Source organism: Alternaria infectoria (genome assembly GCF_024043175.1).
Source record: "Alternaria infectoria strain BMP 0036 chromosome Unknown scaffold_19, whole genome shotgun sequence".
Classification (NCBI taxonomy): Eukaryota; Fungi; Ascomycota; class Dothideomycetes; order Pleosporales; family Pleosporaceae; genus Alternaria; species Alternaria infectoria.
The window spans coordinates 90,222-106,813 of record NW_026250708.1 but is presented as its reverse complement, the minus strand read 5'-3'; the positions used below and the strand labels follow the sequence as shown (position 1 = coordinate 106,813).

The window sequence follows — 16,592 nt, the reverse complement described above, 5'->3', positions numbered from 1 at the left end:
GTACCAGGAAGACTCCACAGTCGCACCCTCTCCTTCCTCAGCTAGGACCCCTGTTGCACCACCGGCGGGAATTCGTGGAGCAAAATCGTCAGGTACCCACATCACAGGCCCGAAACTCACCCCATGAAACTTCCTCATGCTGCAGGAGTCGAGTTCGTCACTGAGACACTTCGCATCCTGACAGACATGTCCATACATGCAGTCTGCACGATGGCAATCACTGCCCATCGCGCAAGGGTTCCTCTTTGTCATATATCTAACCACCTTGTAGATCTGGCTACTAATTTCAGAGTGATCGAAGGAACAGTTGCTACCAAAGCGGCATTTTCCTTTCCCGAGGTGAAACAATCTGCAAGGCGGGGCGCCACTTCCGAATTTCTCTGCGTATGCTTGTCTTTCGGCGGGAGAAGGAAGCCCCATATGGTAGTCTAGACGATGCCCAGCTTCGTTGACGGGGACATGGCCACGTTTTGCGTCTCGAAGATACGGAAGTCGAAGTTCTTGACGATGCGCATCCGTGATATCGTTCGGCGTAGTAGGTTCAGCGTCGCAATCATAGTGAGTGTCAAAGTAGGAGAGATCGTGTGACTCGCTTTTGCAAGAAGCGTCAACGCTGATCAGTTTCTCTACGAAGCGCTTGCGCATAGAGTGCGATGTGAGCGAAGAGAACGGGTCTTTTCCTGCGGGCTTATCGAAGATATTTGGGATGCTGATAAAATCGCACGGCAGAGGAACGAACTTGGCCCCCGCGCCCATCCCGTTTCCCTGGACTAGCGTGACTTTCTTGGAAGATGTACGCAACATCGCGAGGTATACGGGTCGCCTCCAAGCAGCGAGGAAGATGTGCTTGCAATTTGGGTCGTACCGAGCTGTTTCGAAGGCATCTAATATGGTTAGGAAAGACATTCCGAGATGTTCGAGTGTCACTCACTAGAGACTTTGAGCTCTACCGTAGCTTCGTCTTGAACGCCGATGAAGTCGAACTCGGCGTCAATCGAGGAGAATTGAACAGCAAATTGCTGAAGCGGGCGAAGTAGATCATTCTCTAACTTGGCCGAGTCGGCATATAGGCGCACAACCAGTCGAGACGCCTCGAGGGCTGCAATTGCGGATATCCCGATCAAGTAATTCTTAATCGCTTTGTGAAGACGACTCCTGATTTTGAATGGCTTGACTCTTTCGAACTCGGAGTAGATGTGCTCGGAGGATTCTTGGTAGACGTCGTTACAGAACTGAGTGTAGAGTTAGCAGTTGATGATGTAAAAGTGCTCGTCATGTTGAGATGTACTCCAACACTCAAACACGTCCTAGACGGCTACATTATCATCTGCTTCTTTATCTTGCAACGTAGATCGTCGTGTATCCATATGACTTAGGCTCTGGATAATAGGTACAGGGGAACAGCTTACCGGATGACTATGCGCATCAATCAGCACCAGTACGTGAGCATCGCCGCGTGAGTGGAACTTGGTGACAGTCTGCTCCAACTCTACCGCAGCCTCTTGGAGCGACGTCTTGGATCTTTCGCGAGGATCTTCGTGGGTCGATATGCTATCAACGAGGCTACGCAGTCGCGCCGCCAGCTCAGCGACCTTCTCGGGGCTCGCCATGTTGTTGAGAAGATGAGAGAGAAGCCTCTGGGGCTGGATATCTCTGTATGGGCGTCGCTGAGATCCCTGTCAAAGCGCGTCGCTTCTCATCTTCACCATTCACCGCGCCAAGGCGGTGAGCGTGCGGCGATCGACCGATTAGGAAGTCAACATAACAGACGCCACAAAGACGCTCGAAGGGATCGCAGTCGAAAGCGGTAGAAGCAGATGGAAGCGATGGTAAAGAGAAGTAACGCAAGAAGCGGACCTGTCAACCACGCGTGAGACTGTATAGCAAGTTTCAAGGCACTATTGAAGGTCAATAGTGGTCGAAGACAAGGCCGTAGCGCAACGTCGGAAGCACTGCATATCTCGACGCAGTGCTAATGCCATTTCCAGTACCAAGACCTGAGTATCGGCCGTCCCAGCTGAGCAGCTTACTCTGCGCATGCTTGATTTGAACATCTCTTTCTCCCTTTCTGGGCAAAACGAATAGCTTTCCAGCAAGCATATGCGATCAAGCACTGTTAGCGGCTTGTGGACCCTGGGAGTGTGTGCGTCTACCAAGTGGGCAACATGGCGAGAGAGAACGGTCCTCAAAGATTTCCATAAAATGCAACGACATGTCGTGAGGACGTATCTGTTGAAGCGCAACGGAGAGAACTACCCGCGCGGTCGGTATCACCAGCGCTCTAAGATGATGATCAATGACGTCATCACCCTTTCCTTTTCCCACAATCCCAGCCACACCGATCCGCGTGGCTGTTCTCGTTTCACCATCCACATCAACAACATTAGAGTACCCTCTTTGACAGCATACTAGACTCTTCGCGCCACGCTTCGATATACTCGCATCAGTCTGCCCGCGTGGGCGGAATACTTGCCCCAGCTCCTCTAGGCCAGCGTAGCAGGCTTTTATGGCGAGAGCAGCCACCTGCTCACTACCCGCGAGTGCACGCACCAATAACGATTGCCAACTCGTTTGCGATCATCGTACGGTTTTTCGGAAGCACGGCAACTGCCCAGTGTCACTGCTAAGTAGCCCTTGAACGTCTCGCTACGCCGTTTGATGTTATCGGCATCGCCATCGGCTCTGCTGCGTTGCGAGAGGCGCTGCTTCAACATAGACCCAGAACAGACAAAGATTATAAGAAAGTCGATAGAACCAACATCCCGTTCAAGATACTGCTTGGTCCAGCTTTTGCGACATTACTGGTGGTAAGTGTGCGAGCCTCGTTTTATTGAGGTCTAGTGCCTACCTAGGTATGAATGCATCATCCAGGAAGAACGTCTCATTCCAACATCTGGAGCATTCACACCCACTTTGGTTCCTTTCGGTCTAACGCAATCATTGCGAATCATGTCCTCGATAATACTCGTGTAGGGGCTGTCAGGCTGAGTGGCGTCTGCCTGCAGAACGTCTCCTACGCTCAAGTGCGCACACAAGAATGCGGCTGAGTTGGCCGTATGGACTAAGCGCGCGGAACCGGAACCCCCGAGAAGGAATATCACGCGCAGGTTCTTGTGGAGAACCTCATGAATACCCTGCGACTTGTCCAAAATACCGAGTCGTTCGGCATAGAGATACAAGGTTGCTTGTGTGTGTACTAGCCCAGATTGGCACACTAGGGCTTCATAGGTCAGCATGCAGTCAACCCCCCGCGCCCTTGAATGACTCCACATTTCGCGAACGCAGTCCATCCCATGCGTCATGTTGGCGCGGATGTCACCACTTCCGTAGTCCACTCCTTCCTTTCTTGAATAGCACTGACTATCCCTATGTCCCTACTGCGCAACATGGATACCTGGTCCTCAAATGTAGAAGACGATTCGACTGTCGGTACTGTGTCGCTTGGTATGGTGGTTATTGATGAGATCCACCTGCCAAAACGATCGCCTTTGATTGACGTAGCGGGGGGCTCCGGAGCTTACGGTATGTATCTTACACGTGTGGCGCTTTTAGAACGCTGATAAACTTACGATAAACAGCAACGCTTGGGAGCCGCCTGTTCAAGACCCCTGCGCGATCGAAGACGGTGGGCTGTCTGGCTCTTGTGGGCTACGACTTTCCCGATGCTGTGCGAGAACAGCTAAAGTCCTGGCGGACCACTCTGCACGTAAACGTCTCGCAGGACAGACTGAGCACCAGAGGGCTTCTTGAGTACGAAGATGATACATTTGGACGTATGTGACTGCCTTGTTCTAGTGATAGACTTTTGCAGCTTACGATTGCCTAGCGAAGAAGTTCCGCTATACTACGGAGCCGTTGAAGCCATCACCAATCGATCTCGTAAACACAAATCTACTTGGCTCGGAAGCATTTCATCTCCTTGCACCGCCCGAGGTTGTCGAAACACAGATTCCAGAATTGATAAAGCTTCGCAGGCAACACGGGTTCAAAAACCGGCCATTCATAGTGTGGGAACCATTTCCAGCAGCTTGCACCACCCAGAACCGACCTTCATTCCTGAAAGCCTGCAGACTTGTGGATGTGTTTTCGCCCAATCACTTAGAAATGTCTACCATGCTCGAGGATTCACCCTGCGAAGGCTTTCAGCCTGGCCGACTGGAAACATATGCACTAGAGTTCAGCAAGGCAATCGGACCGAGCGGAAGCGGAATCGTTATTGTGAGAGCAGGTGAGCATGGCTCACTGACCACTCAACATGCAGCTAAAAGTGTATGGCTACCCCCATACTACGAACCATCGGCGGTCAAGGTTATCGACCCCACCGGTGGTGGCAACACGTATCTAGGCGGGTTTATTGCAGGCTGGAAAGCATCAGGAGATATTCATGAAGCTTCTATGTACGGTAACGTGGCTGCAAGTTTTGCTATCGAGCAGATCGGTTTGCCTTCTTGTGAAGTGAGCGATGGTGAAGGGATATGGAACGGTACTCGGGTAATGGAGCGTCTTGCTGAGTACAGAGCACGGCTCAGCTGCACAGGAAAGAAATGAGAAGAATATATCACACAGGTAGAAGATACCGTTGCAATGGTCGATTCGACTGCGCGTTTGGGAGATGTCTATCTAGATGACAAAGGTTTTGATCCTCCTTCACTCTCCCCAAGAAAGCCTCCCAGCCTTCATTCCGTTACGACTGAACAGATTTGAGCTGAGACGAAGTTCTTACCGCTACCACCGACTACATCGCGTCGTATCCCGGCTTTAACACAACCACGCACAAGTGAGGCTTCAGTCCGCGAACCCACAGCATCACGGAGAATACTCCGCCGAAATCTACTCGCAACCTAGCGTACCAAACTGCATACTAACGCTACTGTCTAGATGCCGCTGTAGAACGGAGATGCCGCTTTAGATTGGAGATGCCGCTGTAGATTGGAGATGCCGCTGTAGATTGGAAATACAGACTTCACCATTCCGTTCCCGAGAAGGGGATCCATGTAGCCGCGGGCTCAGCCCTGCCACCTCGTATCGAGCGCCTGTATAGTGTCTAGGAGGGATTCAACAGCTCTTGGTGTGACGATTCATAGCTCACGGACTAATCCCGCAGCCTCATCATGATGCAAGGCATCCTTCCCCTTCGCCTGCGGTAGATTCGGATATCGCTCGTGATGCGGCTGACAAGACTTGGGAGATATGGGGCAATGAGGCAATACGAAGCTGTGGGCGTCCCGTCCTCGCTATCAGTAGCGCGCGGATAGGTAATCCCGAGCGAGCGATTTACCACCATCTTACAACGCAAGACTATCAGAAGCTTGAAGATGCAGGATTCGCCATTCGAGGGGCTCATGGAGCAACGCCGCCACCCTTCATGCTGGGGAATGCCGGGTTCCTGTACATATGCTATTGCGTATCGTGCAGGAGGCTGAGGAGGCTCAGTAAGTCACGCGCCAGGGTTCCCAAAGGATGATAGTTGGATCGTCAAGCATGAGGGGTTGGTGAAGGCTTTGCAGCCGTATGCCTAGATCTCTCCCAAGAAATTCTGACAGGACTAATGCACGCACACATGCAGAAGTCTCAATCCCATGCGTCTCAGCTTTCCACTATAGGATCGCAATGATCAGCGCTCTATCACGTTTGAGGATCCCATTGGGTACCGATTGGGTACCAGAAAACGCTACCCCACCGTTGGAACGTGCATCTCCAGGGCTTGTTTTGTAATCTGACAGAACGGGACGCTAAAATCGCCGATCACTCCGCAACCTCCCGCTCTTGCACGTTTGCCCTGCTGCTGCCACGACTACCAACGTCAAGAATACGTTTCCACGATACCTTTTAGAATGTCCGGCACTCAAGTCTTGGGCTCAATTTCGCTCGTTATTGGTACGAACTAAAACGACGACATGGCGGCGCGCATTCCGGTTCGATACGGAGTCGAATACCGAATAGATAGAGGAATGCCTTTGCCGCTTTTTCTCCTCAGGCAGCCTCGATAAGCATTCAGGAGAGATATATATAAAAGTATGAGCTCGTCGGTTTGTCAGAATGACCACATTCGTATGTCTCTTCAGAACACCTTCTGGTAGCACGTCTACTCCACGAGACACATACCAAAAAACAGAGCAACACCATCCTTGTCACTATCACAGCTATTCCACTTCAAAGTCTTTCACCAGGACACATCTTTGATCCCAACCATGCCTTCGTTCTTAATGAGAACTTCACACGGTCTCATCAGCATCTATGACTCCAATCTCAAGAACGACCAGCCCGCCCTCCTTCTCCTACACGGCAACGCCTCATCCTCCAAACAATTCCGCCATATCATCGAGTCCCCCACCATCAACAAGGGCTGGCGCATCGTTACTCTAGACCTCCCCGGCCACGGCTGCTCGTCCAATGCCCCTGATGTCAAGACTACGTACTGTCATCGCGGCTACGCCGACCTCGTTATACGTGTCTTGCAGCACCTCAGAATCGAGTCTGTGGTGCTCATGGGCTGGAGCCTGGGTGGTCACATCGCGATCGAAATGCTTCCTTGCCTCGCTCATGATGATCCCCCCATGGTGGAAGATGCTCCTCGGATCAGCGTCAAAGGGCTCATGCTTATCGGTACCCCTCCCTCGCGTGGCGCCGAGCAGATGGCTCAAGCGTTCAAGATGCCGGCTGGTGGTCTTACCTTCGCGGGGAATAGAAATTGGGTCAATTTGGAGGCTGACCTTTATTTGAGACATGGTGTGGCAGCGGGCAAGGAAGAGTTCTATGAGAGGTGGATGTTGGAGGATGCGAAGCGGACGGATGGGCGCGCGACAGTCTTCATAGCTGATGCCGCGACTGGAACGAAGGATTGCCCGCCTAAGGGTTGCGATCAGAAGCGTGTGGTAGAGGCGACAGATGTGTTGATCGCGGTCGTGAACGGAGTGGAAGATCAGTTTGTCAATCTGGATTATATCGACGAGGAGGTGAAGTGGAAAAGGCTCTGGAGGGGTGAGTGCTTGGGCTTATCTGGGCTCGGACATGCGCCATTTTGGGAAGATGCAGCAGGGTTTGAGAAGGTGTTGGAGGAGTTTTTGGACGATTGTGAGGAGTGGGAGGGTTCGGATTGTGATTCTGCTGTAGGTATTTAGCCTACCATGTTCATGGTTCCTCCCCATGTACGCAAGTCACTGATACCTGATTCATATGTAGTATCCGCTACTGTTTCTTGTTGAATGTGCTGGTGGTATAACGCAGGCACGACGCGGCTGAGTAACACCGTAGATAATTGCAATGCAGGTGTAGTTCCCAAACACCTTTGCTCGCAGTATGCAGCAGGTAGTATCCGTTGCAATTCCATCATAGTCATGAGTATGTGCGTTGGAACGCCACATCGCATACCATAACGTCCACTAATTGCTGACAACCATCTCGATACGAGGACATGTGATCGCAAGTTCGCTTCTGGCGAGGGTTGGATGGGGCGTAACTAGTCAGTGTTCATGGAAGCGCTAGGCTATAATTCCGAACTCTAGACCCCTGTACATGTCCCGCCTGATCTACGCAATGCTGATTCAATGCTTACGACCTAGCAGGGCGTAGTCCCACTCCTCTTGGTACTTTCGGAAGAAATCCCGCTCACCAATAAGGTGCTTGCCCATGAACGCCTCCCAATGCTCGCGCTTTTCCCCGCCCTGAGTCATGGCCTCGAGCTCTCGCGCTCTCCGCATGCGAACCAACTTCTCCGCGGTCTGCTTCAGCATTTCATGTGGGGCGGCATACTCGTTGATACTTTTATCGGCTTCCTGGCGATTTAAATATACTTCGGTGGCAGTGCGTATTGTTTCCAACGTTCTGCTACCTTTAAAGTAAATGGTTTTGTCTTGGCCTTTTCCCTTTCCCTGAACTAGGATTTGTTTCCATTCATCAGCTTTCACATTTTTTAATCCGTGAGAAACTTCGAGGCGTTTGTACCATCTCTGTTCACCCTTGGCGATAATTCGCATCGTTTTGTGCCGACTTGAGCCTTCCGTAGGTTTGACGAGAGTATTTCTGAACAAGCGTTTCCTTTTCGCGTATTTTCTCAGGGAAGACAGACTGGAAATGTCTATTGCCGCAGCGAGAGATGTGTCATTGGAGGTGGAATTGGTTCGGCCAGCACCGATGGATAATAGAAGAGCGGGCTCACTGTCGTCGCCCCAAAGCGAGGCGGCTTCGGAATAAGCACAATAGCTGGGATTTTTCTCCCGCATGCCACCCTCTTTCAATGCTAAGTTGCCATCAGAGCCGAGCACATCCAGTGGCTTGCGAAATATGGGTGCGCCAGTAGTTGCTCGACCGACCTGCCACGTGCGCAGCTCAGGAGTAACTTGGTTATAAGTGAGAATCCATGGCGCAAGAGTATCTGGGTCGTAATGATGGTCGTACGTGCGCAAGAGACCTGGCTCGTCCAATCGCTCTGAGTAGAGCGATGTCAGGCATATCCTGGGTAGTATTAGGATCGACTCTTTTCTCATGATTGTAGCATGGCTGCTGACTTACGTTTGGCAAAGCTGATATTCTGGGGTTTGAAGCTCATCAGTAAGGATCTCAGACTCCTTGGAGAGACCACCTCGCCATAGATATGAATCTTCTAATTCTTCCGAGCCGTCTTTGTAATCTCCACAAGTATCCCGCTCTATTGAGCGCCACTTGAAAGACTCCCCAAGTTCATGATGACACAGGCCTCGTTCATGCTGTTTACAGTGCCGCCGAGTCATTGATTTGAGAGCAGCCTCAACATCCGAAGCACGATTTCCAATAGTAACATGTGCCGATGTCCAAGGATCTGCATACATGGCGTGGAAAATGGCTTTTAAAGCGATGGTCGTTTCTCTAACGGTCATCCGGAGCCGACTTAGGGCAATAGCTAGTGTCCTACGAACATCTGTGAGCACATGTTACTATTCAAAGAGAACCGTATAATGGAACAACAGCTTGCGCTAATTACTTGTTCCATTGGTAGTACTTACCCTCCTGTCGATGTACCATACATCTTGTGGAAGTAATGGCATAGACGGAAATCTGAAGCCTCGAAGCTTCTGGGATAGTGTGTAAATTGCCGCTCGAATCGGTCCTCCAAAGCGATGATTTCTTTCATGAGTGCCTCAATGATCAAGAGACTTGACCACGATTTCACTCCACCACCATCTGACGTACAAATCAGCAGTCTCTCTGCCAATACTAGCGGGGCTACAAACCGAGGGTGAGTAGACATTCTCCAGTTCCACCCTCCACTGATTCTGACCATTCATTCGCCAATTCCTTTGCTATTGAAGGTTCCCCATTGTGCACTGAACGTGACGATGTGCCATAGTTGATCTCCTCGCCCCCGTCCGTCTCCGTGATGGCGATGTTGTAAGACTCAGATAGTTGTAATGTTGGAGGTGTGTATTCAGAAGGTGAGACTGTGGGCTTGGCGCCTTCTACGATCGGAGCAGCAGTGTTCTCTAGAAAAGCGTCTTCTAGTGAAGCCACAATGAGGTCACGGTGTTTCCCAACGAACTCTGTAGTAAAGCCTACTGCGCGGAGGGATCTTTCTATCTCCAGCCAGACGTGTCGCTCAACATACGGATTCTCTGGAGCCGTATCGAAGCTGCGCATTGATGGAGCCGCCTGTGAGCTGCGAACGGACGGGGCCGTAACGAAGTTTCGGATGGATGGAGCCGTGACGAAGCTGCGGATAGAAGAAGCTTTGTCTGTACTTTTTTGGCTATTTATCAACTGAGTCAGCGCCTCCTTGATAGTCTTGTAGTCTTTTGCGGTCTTGCGGTTGCTGACGACGCTGAGGTGCGATTGCAGGCTTGTGAGTCTCGACCGCAGATCCACAATATTCTCACGGTATTCGCTAAGTTCGCCTTGTTCTAGGAGCTCTGCCAATAGTTTAAGCTCCCTTATTATTGAAGCGCATTCTTCGGAAACTCTTCCAAACTGTAGATCGCTGGAAAACACGTCGGTGTCTAGTGTTGTCGCATAATCTTCGGTGTATTTCGCGATTGAACTCAGAGCCTCTAGGCTACCAAGCAGCGTATGGGAGTTGTTTGCTTCTCTACATCGGCTGCTCAACCGCTCACTGACTTGTCGTATCTCGATGATCTGGTTGATGGTGATGTCCCTGCCTGCCGTAATGTCGCCTTGGAAGACGGCGCCACCCCCGCTATCCACGGTTCGGTCCGGCGGGTCCATTCGTGCGCAAGGAGCTTGGCTGAGGTCTTGCAACCATCCGGAAAATTATTTAGAGGCTGGCGGCGACATGCGATCCATGAATCGGCTTTGGTAACGTTTGGGATGGAGGTGTTCTTCTGGGTGTCCTCACAAGGTGGGGTCAGGCTGACTGCGTATCGCACACCTTGCAGATGGCTTGGTCAGCTCAGCTGCAGCTGCGGCTGAGACAAGGCAGATGGCAGCCCGATGTCTGCCTGCTTGACACACTCGTCAGAGGCTGTCGCGCATAGCTTCAGAAGCTGTGGAGATACTAGAAATGGGCATGTTCCGCCGTTTGAAGACGAGCGGGAGGAAAAAGAATGGGGCAGAAAACGACAAGCATACCGAGGAGCCAGCCGAAGAGTTGTTCTCCACGGCAGGCGCATACGGACTCAAAACGGTAGCGGAAAGCGCGACTGACAACGTAGAGTAAGCGCCCAGCCTCATCGCCAGAATGCACCTAACACCCATCTCAGCATCGTGTTTGTCCACGGCCTCACTGGTAACCGCGAATCAACATGGACGTACAACAATTCCCTCTTTTGGCCCAAAGACCTCCTCGCGAAGGACCTTGATCACGTGCGCATCTTCACCTTTGGCTATGACGCAGATGTGGTCAAACTCCTTAACACCGCGGGCGGAAACACTGTACGCGACCACGGCAAATCTCTCGCGCAAGACCTTTCTTTGCGAAGAGCAGAAACGAACTCGGTACGCAAATACCAAGTCTAGAACTGCCTTCTTTACTAACTGGCATTAGAGCTCACGACCAGTAATCTTCGTAGCCCACAGCCTCGGCGGCCTCGTTGTCGAACAAGCCCTTCTAATCTCGCGCGGCACATCCCAACTACACGTGAAAACGCTCCTCACCAGCACCTTCGGCATCGCCTTCATGGGAACCCCCCACCTAGGCTCACGAAAAGCAGACTGGGCAGCCCCACTAACCCGCCTATCATCGCTCCTCCGAAAGACCAACAGAGACATCGTCGCAGTTCTAGAACCCGCCTCAGAAATGTTATCAACCCTGCAACAAGAGTTTCACACCATGCTCGAGGATAGAAGAAGGAATGAGGGGAAATGGATCGAGATATTCTGTTTCTACGAAGAGTTGAGTTACGCTGGGATTGGGGATATCGTGCCGAGACAATCAGCCATCTTGGCCGAGTACTCCAATGATAGTATTCATCAGAATCATTCGGACATGACAAAGTTTAGTGGGAAGGCGGATCCGGGGTATGTGAGGGTAAGGGGGCAGCTGTGGGTGTGGGTTGATGCGCTTAACAAAAGAGAGCTTAGTACTACTGCGACAAGGGCAGGCCAAGCCGACTGTGATGAACGGACGCTTGTCTCGCGGTCGGATAGATCAGAGCACGTATCCAATGTACCCAATGGCATGGCAGTATCTGAGTTGGAAGGCTCGGGAGAGACGCCAACGGCGCGATGGGGAGAGGAAATTGGGAGCAGTCGAACCTATGCTACCTCATCTAGAGGCGGTCCGATCTTCATGGGTAATGTTAGCGCTGGGCGGGACTTTCGGTACAATCAGCACTGACACTGTACCAAACCTTCCACGTTGTGGAGAGAGGGAAGATACTCAGGTGCGCAAACATTGAATTTGCATCAGTTCATCGTGACCCCGCCTCCCACTAGCTGTTCCTCTTCGCCAAAAATGTTAGTGCGATGCCCAGACATGAGCTTACTTACACCTGACGCTCAACTTTCCCTAAGCTTTCAGAATCCGACCTTAGAGTATTTACTGCGACCAAACTTAGCTATGTATCGTAAGCGTTCAGATAGCCACGACGGTAGTTATTAACGCCGAAACGGAATGACACATTACCAGGACCAGCATACGTGTAGAGCACTGCCTAGCAAGTGATCTCGATTTGTTTATCGACATCTACTTGTATTTTACGCAAAACTCTTTCAGATCTTACTTAGATAAGAGAAAGAGAGTATAAAGGTCGTGTAGTGACCGCGCTGTGCACACCGTGTATACATGCGCAGGGCAGACTACCTAGATAGGAAGTAGGTACACTAAGCGGCGTAAGGATAGGTCGTATAGACATCTTTGCTGTGCACGAACGGGCTGAAGACGTGGCAATCAAGGGGGTATTAAACTTTATCTCCTTACCACTCACAGCTCCCGCAAGACCAACGAGACCAGCAATGCCAAAATCCGTCTTGAAACAAGGAAGATCAAAAACCAACGCGGTGTCCACAACAAGGAAACTATAGATCTAAGAAGAAGGAATAGGTATAACAAAGCAGCGGAATCTAGTAACTTCTCTCTACTAGTGTCTACTAGAAGCGTAATAAGGAAATGTGTAGACTCTGAATGAGCCCGCTGTGTGCGGGGTCAAAGCTATCGAAAAATGGTGAAGAAGTCCACAACCTACCTGTCCATCGCTACATCTTGTCCAAACTACATGCCCCGAGACCAACACATCACCCAAACCTTACCCCAACAGCACTCGTAGCGACCCGCTTCATCGTGAGCACAAAGACAACATAGCTGACTGACGCTTCACAGTGTGATACATTGAGGATAGATAAAGTCCACAGGTGATATCTTTCGTATGCGGCTACAGATCCATTCGATGTAGGCCCGAAAACAAAGTTCATGATGGATAGCGAAGATGAATCGATTCGTATCTGTTCGAGCCAATCTACTTCTTCTTCTCCGCTTCTTCATCCTCTTCCTCATCATTATCCTCTTCCTCAGCACTATCCCCTTCATCCTCGTCGTCGTCATCCTCATCATCATCATCTTCCGCATCCGAAACCTCCTCTCCAAGAGCCTTGAGCCGTTCCTGCTACCATTAGTCCCACATCCATACCAATCTCCACACAAAACGGGAAGACTCACCTTATCTTTCGTCCTCTTCTCCTCAAGATCAGCCAGCACCATAATCAAATCCTCAAGCTCCGTCGCCTTCTCCTTCTCCGCTTCTTCCGCTTTGCGCAACTTTTCCTTGAGGTCTTTGAGTTCCTTTTCACTTGCAGCTCCAGCACCAGCCTTGCCCTTCTGAGGGGTTGACTTTGCAGCGGCAGCGGCGGCAGCTTCAGCTTTCCGGAATTTCGCCTCCGCCTCTTTGACCTTCCAAGTCTGGTCCTGCGCCTTGGTCTTGAGATCCTGGTTCTCGGCTTTGAGCTTGTCGATGGTGGATTGAAGAGCTTCCTTCTCAGATTGGGATTGCTTGAGTTGCGCTTCGAGAGTGGATTTGGACTTCTCTGTCTCTTCCTTGAGCTGTTTGAGTTGAGTCTCTTTCTCTTCTTCCAGCTCTCTGAGTTGCGTCTCCTTTTCTTCTGTGAGGAGCTGGAGCTGCGCTTCGCTGTTTTGGACGTGCGTTTGTGCGTTGCGCAGGGTTTCGGTGATGGTGGCGACTTCGGTGCGGGTTTGTATGAGTGTATGTTCGAGGTTACGGATGTTTTCGATGGCTTCCTGGCGGGCCTTCTCTGAGGCGCCCAGTCGACGCTCCAGCTCAGTGCGTGTTCTATGTGCGTCGTGCAGCTGCTGATCGTACTCTTGTCTGACCTTTGCGATGGCTAGATTGGCGTCCTTGCTCGCTTGTTGGACCTTGTTGTTAAGCGCAACGATTTGAAGATTGTACTTATTCTCCATCTCTAGCATAGCTTGTCGATGCTCGCGATCCTTCTTCGCAACTTCCTTGTCGAGATCGTCGTGCAGTTTATCGTTGATGCGCTTCAGGGTGCTGCGTTGCTCCTCGGCTGATTGCTGGGTCTTGCGATGCTCGGCCTGCTCCTGGTCTATCTTTTGCTCCAAAGTCATGAGTTGTGCTTTGAGCTCTTGGATAGTTTGCTCCTTCTCATTACTCTCCCCACGAAGCGCATCGACTACATCTCGGTCAACACCATCATGTGACTGGTGCTGTTCAATGTTTGGGTTGCGATCGATGGCCCGCGATAGTCGGCTAAAGTTGTCTTTTAGGAAGTCTACAAAGGCTTCGTCGAAAAAGATGTCTGGCAAACCACCACCTCCGCCAGCAGTCCGGGGCAAGACCTCAAAGTCCCGTACGAGCGGATGACGTCGCAATCCGGTGATGGCGTCCAGGTATTTGTCGCGACCGAGCTTCGTCATGAGAACTGGTTGTAGTTCGCGTCGTGGCACAGGTGAGTCCCTTGTTGAGAATTCGTATACGACTCCCAGCAGTGCAGCACAAAGACCGCGAATCATGACTCGGTCTTCCCCAGGGGTCAGGACGGCTTGTACCAAACTTTGCAGGCTGCTTGCTTCTCCCAAGAAATCATCTACTGCTGCAGCATCCTCAAATAGCCAACCTAGCAATAGCATTAGATAGGCTACCGATATGCGCTCATCTTCCCCGAGTTGCAGGCTTGCGATGAGATTCGCCGTAAGCGTTTGTATGCACGTGACGACCTCTTCACCGCTCTCTGCATCTCCCTCCTTGACCCCCATAAGGGTGTCTTTCGCTTGATAGTCGTCAAAGATGAGGTGGTAGATGAGATTTGAGGCAAACCAGATTCTGTATGGGTCGCCAGTTGGGGGTACCTGGGGTCCGGACATTAAGATTGTAAGAGCATTGGCTGTTTCGTCGCCGCCTTCGTGGCCACCGATGGCGCGATTAAGGAAGTGTTCCTGTATTTGTCTGTGATTGAAGAAGTAGGCCTTGATGCACTCGCATCCTGCATTGCGCAGGTCGAACAGGTCGTTCGGCGCCGGAAAAAGAACCAGGTTTAAAAGTGCTTCAATAACATATACGGAAGGTACGCCGTTGGGAGAAGTGACGCCATTCGTAGGAGCCTCAACAATGGGCCTGACCTGCTCTTGAGCGAATCCTTCTTGGAGCCGAGCGTTGCCTCTAATCAAATCTGCGCACGTGTTGAGAGCCTCGATCTTGATGGGCATGGCGGTTGCGGGGTCGAAAGCGATGTTCAAGAGTTGTCGGACGAGGCCATGCTGCTGGAAGACGTTCTGGTTCTGCAGTGTGCCCGGGCTACCCTTGACGAGGAACATGCGCATTATGGCGAGCAGCCCCCAGATGTTCTTGTCGCTCTGCGGACTGACCCAATTGTCCTCTTCTTCAGCACTCGCGCGTACCTTCTTCGGCTTGTTGCCGCCGGGTAGCAGCGCGGCAAACCTCGCAATATGGCCCATCTCACGTATGTTCGTCTGGTTTGACACGTTGAAGCGAATGAGGATAGCCAGCAGACTCAAGCAATCTTGAACCACAACCCCGCCCTGCGTGAGCCCACCATCGGCATGTATCATGTTGAAGACCTTGGTAAAGGCATCCTCGAAGACGAAGAGCTTCTGGAGTTCGGCAGAGGTTCGGGACAGGTCGGTAAGGACGACGAGGGCTTCGTTACGGATGGCATCGCGGGGGTCGTCCAAGGTGGCTACCAGGCGCTCAATGCCGCCGGGGGCTGTGAGGACGCATTCCTGGGTTCGTTGGGGGCGGGCGAGGGAGATTGCGCGTATCAGTTGGAGCGAGTAGAGGCGGGAGTAGAAGTCGGGCTTGTCTAGGAGATCAAGCAGGAGAGTTATGTTGTCTTGCCGCTATCATAAGCTCAGCACTAGTAGATGTGTAGCAGGACAGGACCTACTTGTGAGAACTGGTCGGCCAGCAGCAGCTCCAACTCCTCCGAGGCCTCGTGACTGGTCTCGTCGGGGTGGAAGAGCATGAGCAGCGTCTCGAGCACCACCTTGAGCGTGTCCACGTCGTCGCCATCTTTAGTCAGCGAGGCGATGAGGCCTTTGAGCGCGCCCGAAGCGACCGAGGCGGGATATTGTTTGGCGAAGCTCCGGAGGCCGAGGATGGCAGCGCGACGGTCTTCGAGGAGGCTTGCGCTCGTCAGCCTCCCACTAAGAGTGCTGATGGTGTCGGTTGCCGTCTGCTTCGGAGGCGCATTGGCCTCGAGAACGCGCATCATCTTGGGGGATTGACGGGGCTATGGCTTCATGGTAGAATATACGACGAGTGTTCAGTCATACGTGTGACTATCCATAGAAACGCAGTCGTTCAGTTGTAGCGCAGGCCTCGTGGTGTGGAGCTCCACGTATAATTTGGCGCACGGGCTCGCGGCTCCTCCACATCCCTGCCGCGTCGGCGAGTCGGCAAAACCGCGCCTTCAGGGTCCCGGCCGCGATGCTAAGGAAAGAGCGCGTCTTCCATCGCCGCTCCCTCTCCCTCTCTCTCCCCATCACCACCTCCCATCAACCATCGTGCGCAAATTCGGTGATCGCGCACCCACGGAGATTGCGGCACTAAGAATTATATTGCCGCACTGGATATCGCATCCGGCACTCCAAGAGGAGGAAAGGGCTTTCATCGCCATCAGGCAGTCTTTTTCTTTCCACCGCGCATCGTCGCAGCACTACCACACTCCCCAGACTA

At 51.9% G+C, this 16,592-nt stretch overlaps 5 protein-coding genes across 5 annotated transcripts; 2 read left to right on the top strand and 3 right to left on the bottom strand.

Moving 5' to 3' along the window:
- Positions 1-923: 923 nt before the first annotated feature.
- On the bottom strand, positions 924-1,610 carry J4E92_008788 (uncharacterized protein; the record flags this gene model as incomplete). The annotated part of the gene is made up of 2 exons (XM_051500139.1): positions 924-1,232; positions 1,410-1,610. 2 exons carry the CDS (start codon positions 1,608-1,610, stop codon positions 924-926), a joined length of 510 nt encoding a protein of 169 aa, XP_051349527.1.
- Positions 1,611-6,191: 4,581 nt separating this feature from the next.
- J4E92_008787 (uncharacterized protein) lies at positions 6,192-7,121 on the top strand (the record flags this gene model as incomplete). Its single annotated transcript, XM_051500138.1, has 1 exon — positions 6,192-7,121. One exon carries the CDS (start codon positions 6,192-6,194, stop codon positions 7,119-7,121), a length of 930 nt encoding a protein of 309 aa, XP_051349526.1.
- A 423-nt stretch (positions 7,122-7,544) lies between these two features.
- On the bottom strand, positions 7,545-10,194 carry J4E92_008786 (uncharacterized protein; the record flags this gene model as incomplete). The annotated part of the gene is made up of 3 exons (XM_051500137.1): positions 7,545-8,454; positions 8,982-9,159; positions 9,210-10,194. The coding sequence occupies 3 exons, from the start codon at positions 10,192-10,194 to the stop codon at positions 7,545-7,547; spliced, it is 2,073 nt and encodes a 690-aa protein (XP_051349525.1).
- Positions 10,195-10,489: 295 nt separating this feature from the next.
- J4E92_008785 (uncharacterized protein) lies at positions 10,490-10,944 on the top strand (the record flags this gene model as incomplete). The annotated part of the gene is made up of 2 exons (XM_051500136.1): positions 10,490-10,641; positions 10,689-10,944. 2 exons carry the CDS (start codon positions 10,490-10,492, stop codon positions 10,942-10,944), a joined length of 408 nt encoding a protein of 135 aa, XP_051349524.1.
- A 1,937-nt stretch (positions 10,945-12,881) lies between these two features.
- J4E92_008784 (uncharacterized protein) lies at positions 12,882-16,128 on the bottom strand (the record flags this gene model as incomplete). Its single annotated transcript, XM_051500135.1, has 3 exons — positions 12,882-13,025; positions 13,082-15,754; positions 15,802-16,128. 3 exons carry the CDS (start codon positions 16,126-16,128, stop codon positions 12,882-12,884), a joined length of 3,144 nt encoding a protein of 1,047 aa, XP_051349523.1.
- Between the last annotated feature and the right edge of the window lie 464 nt (positions 16,129-16,592).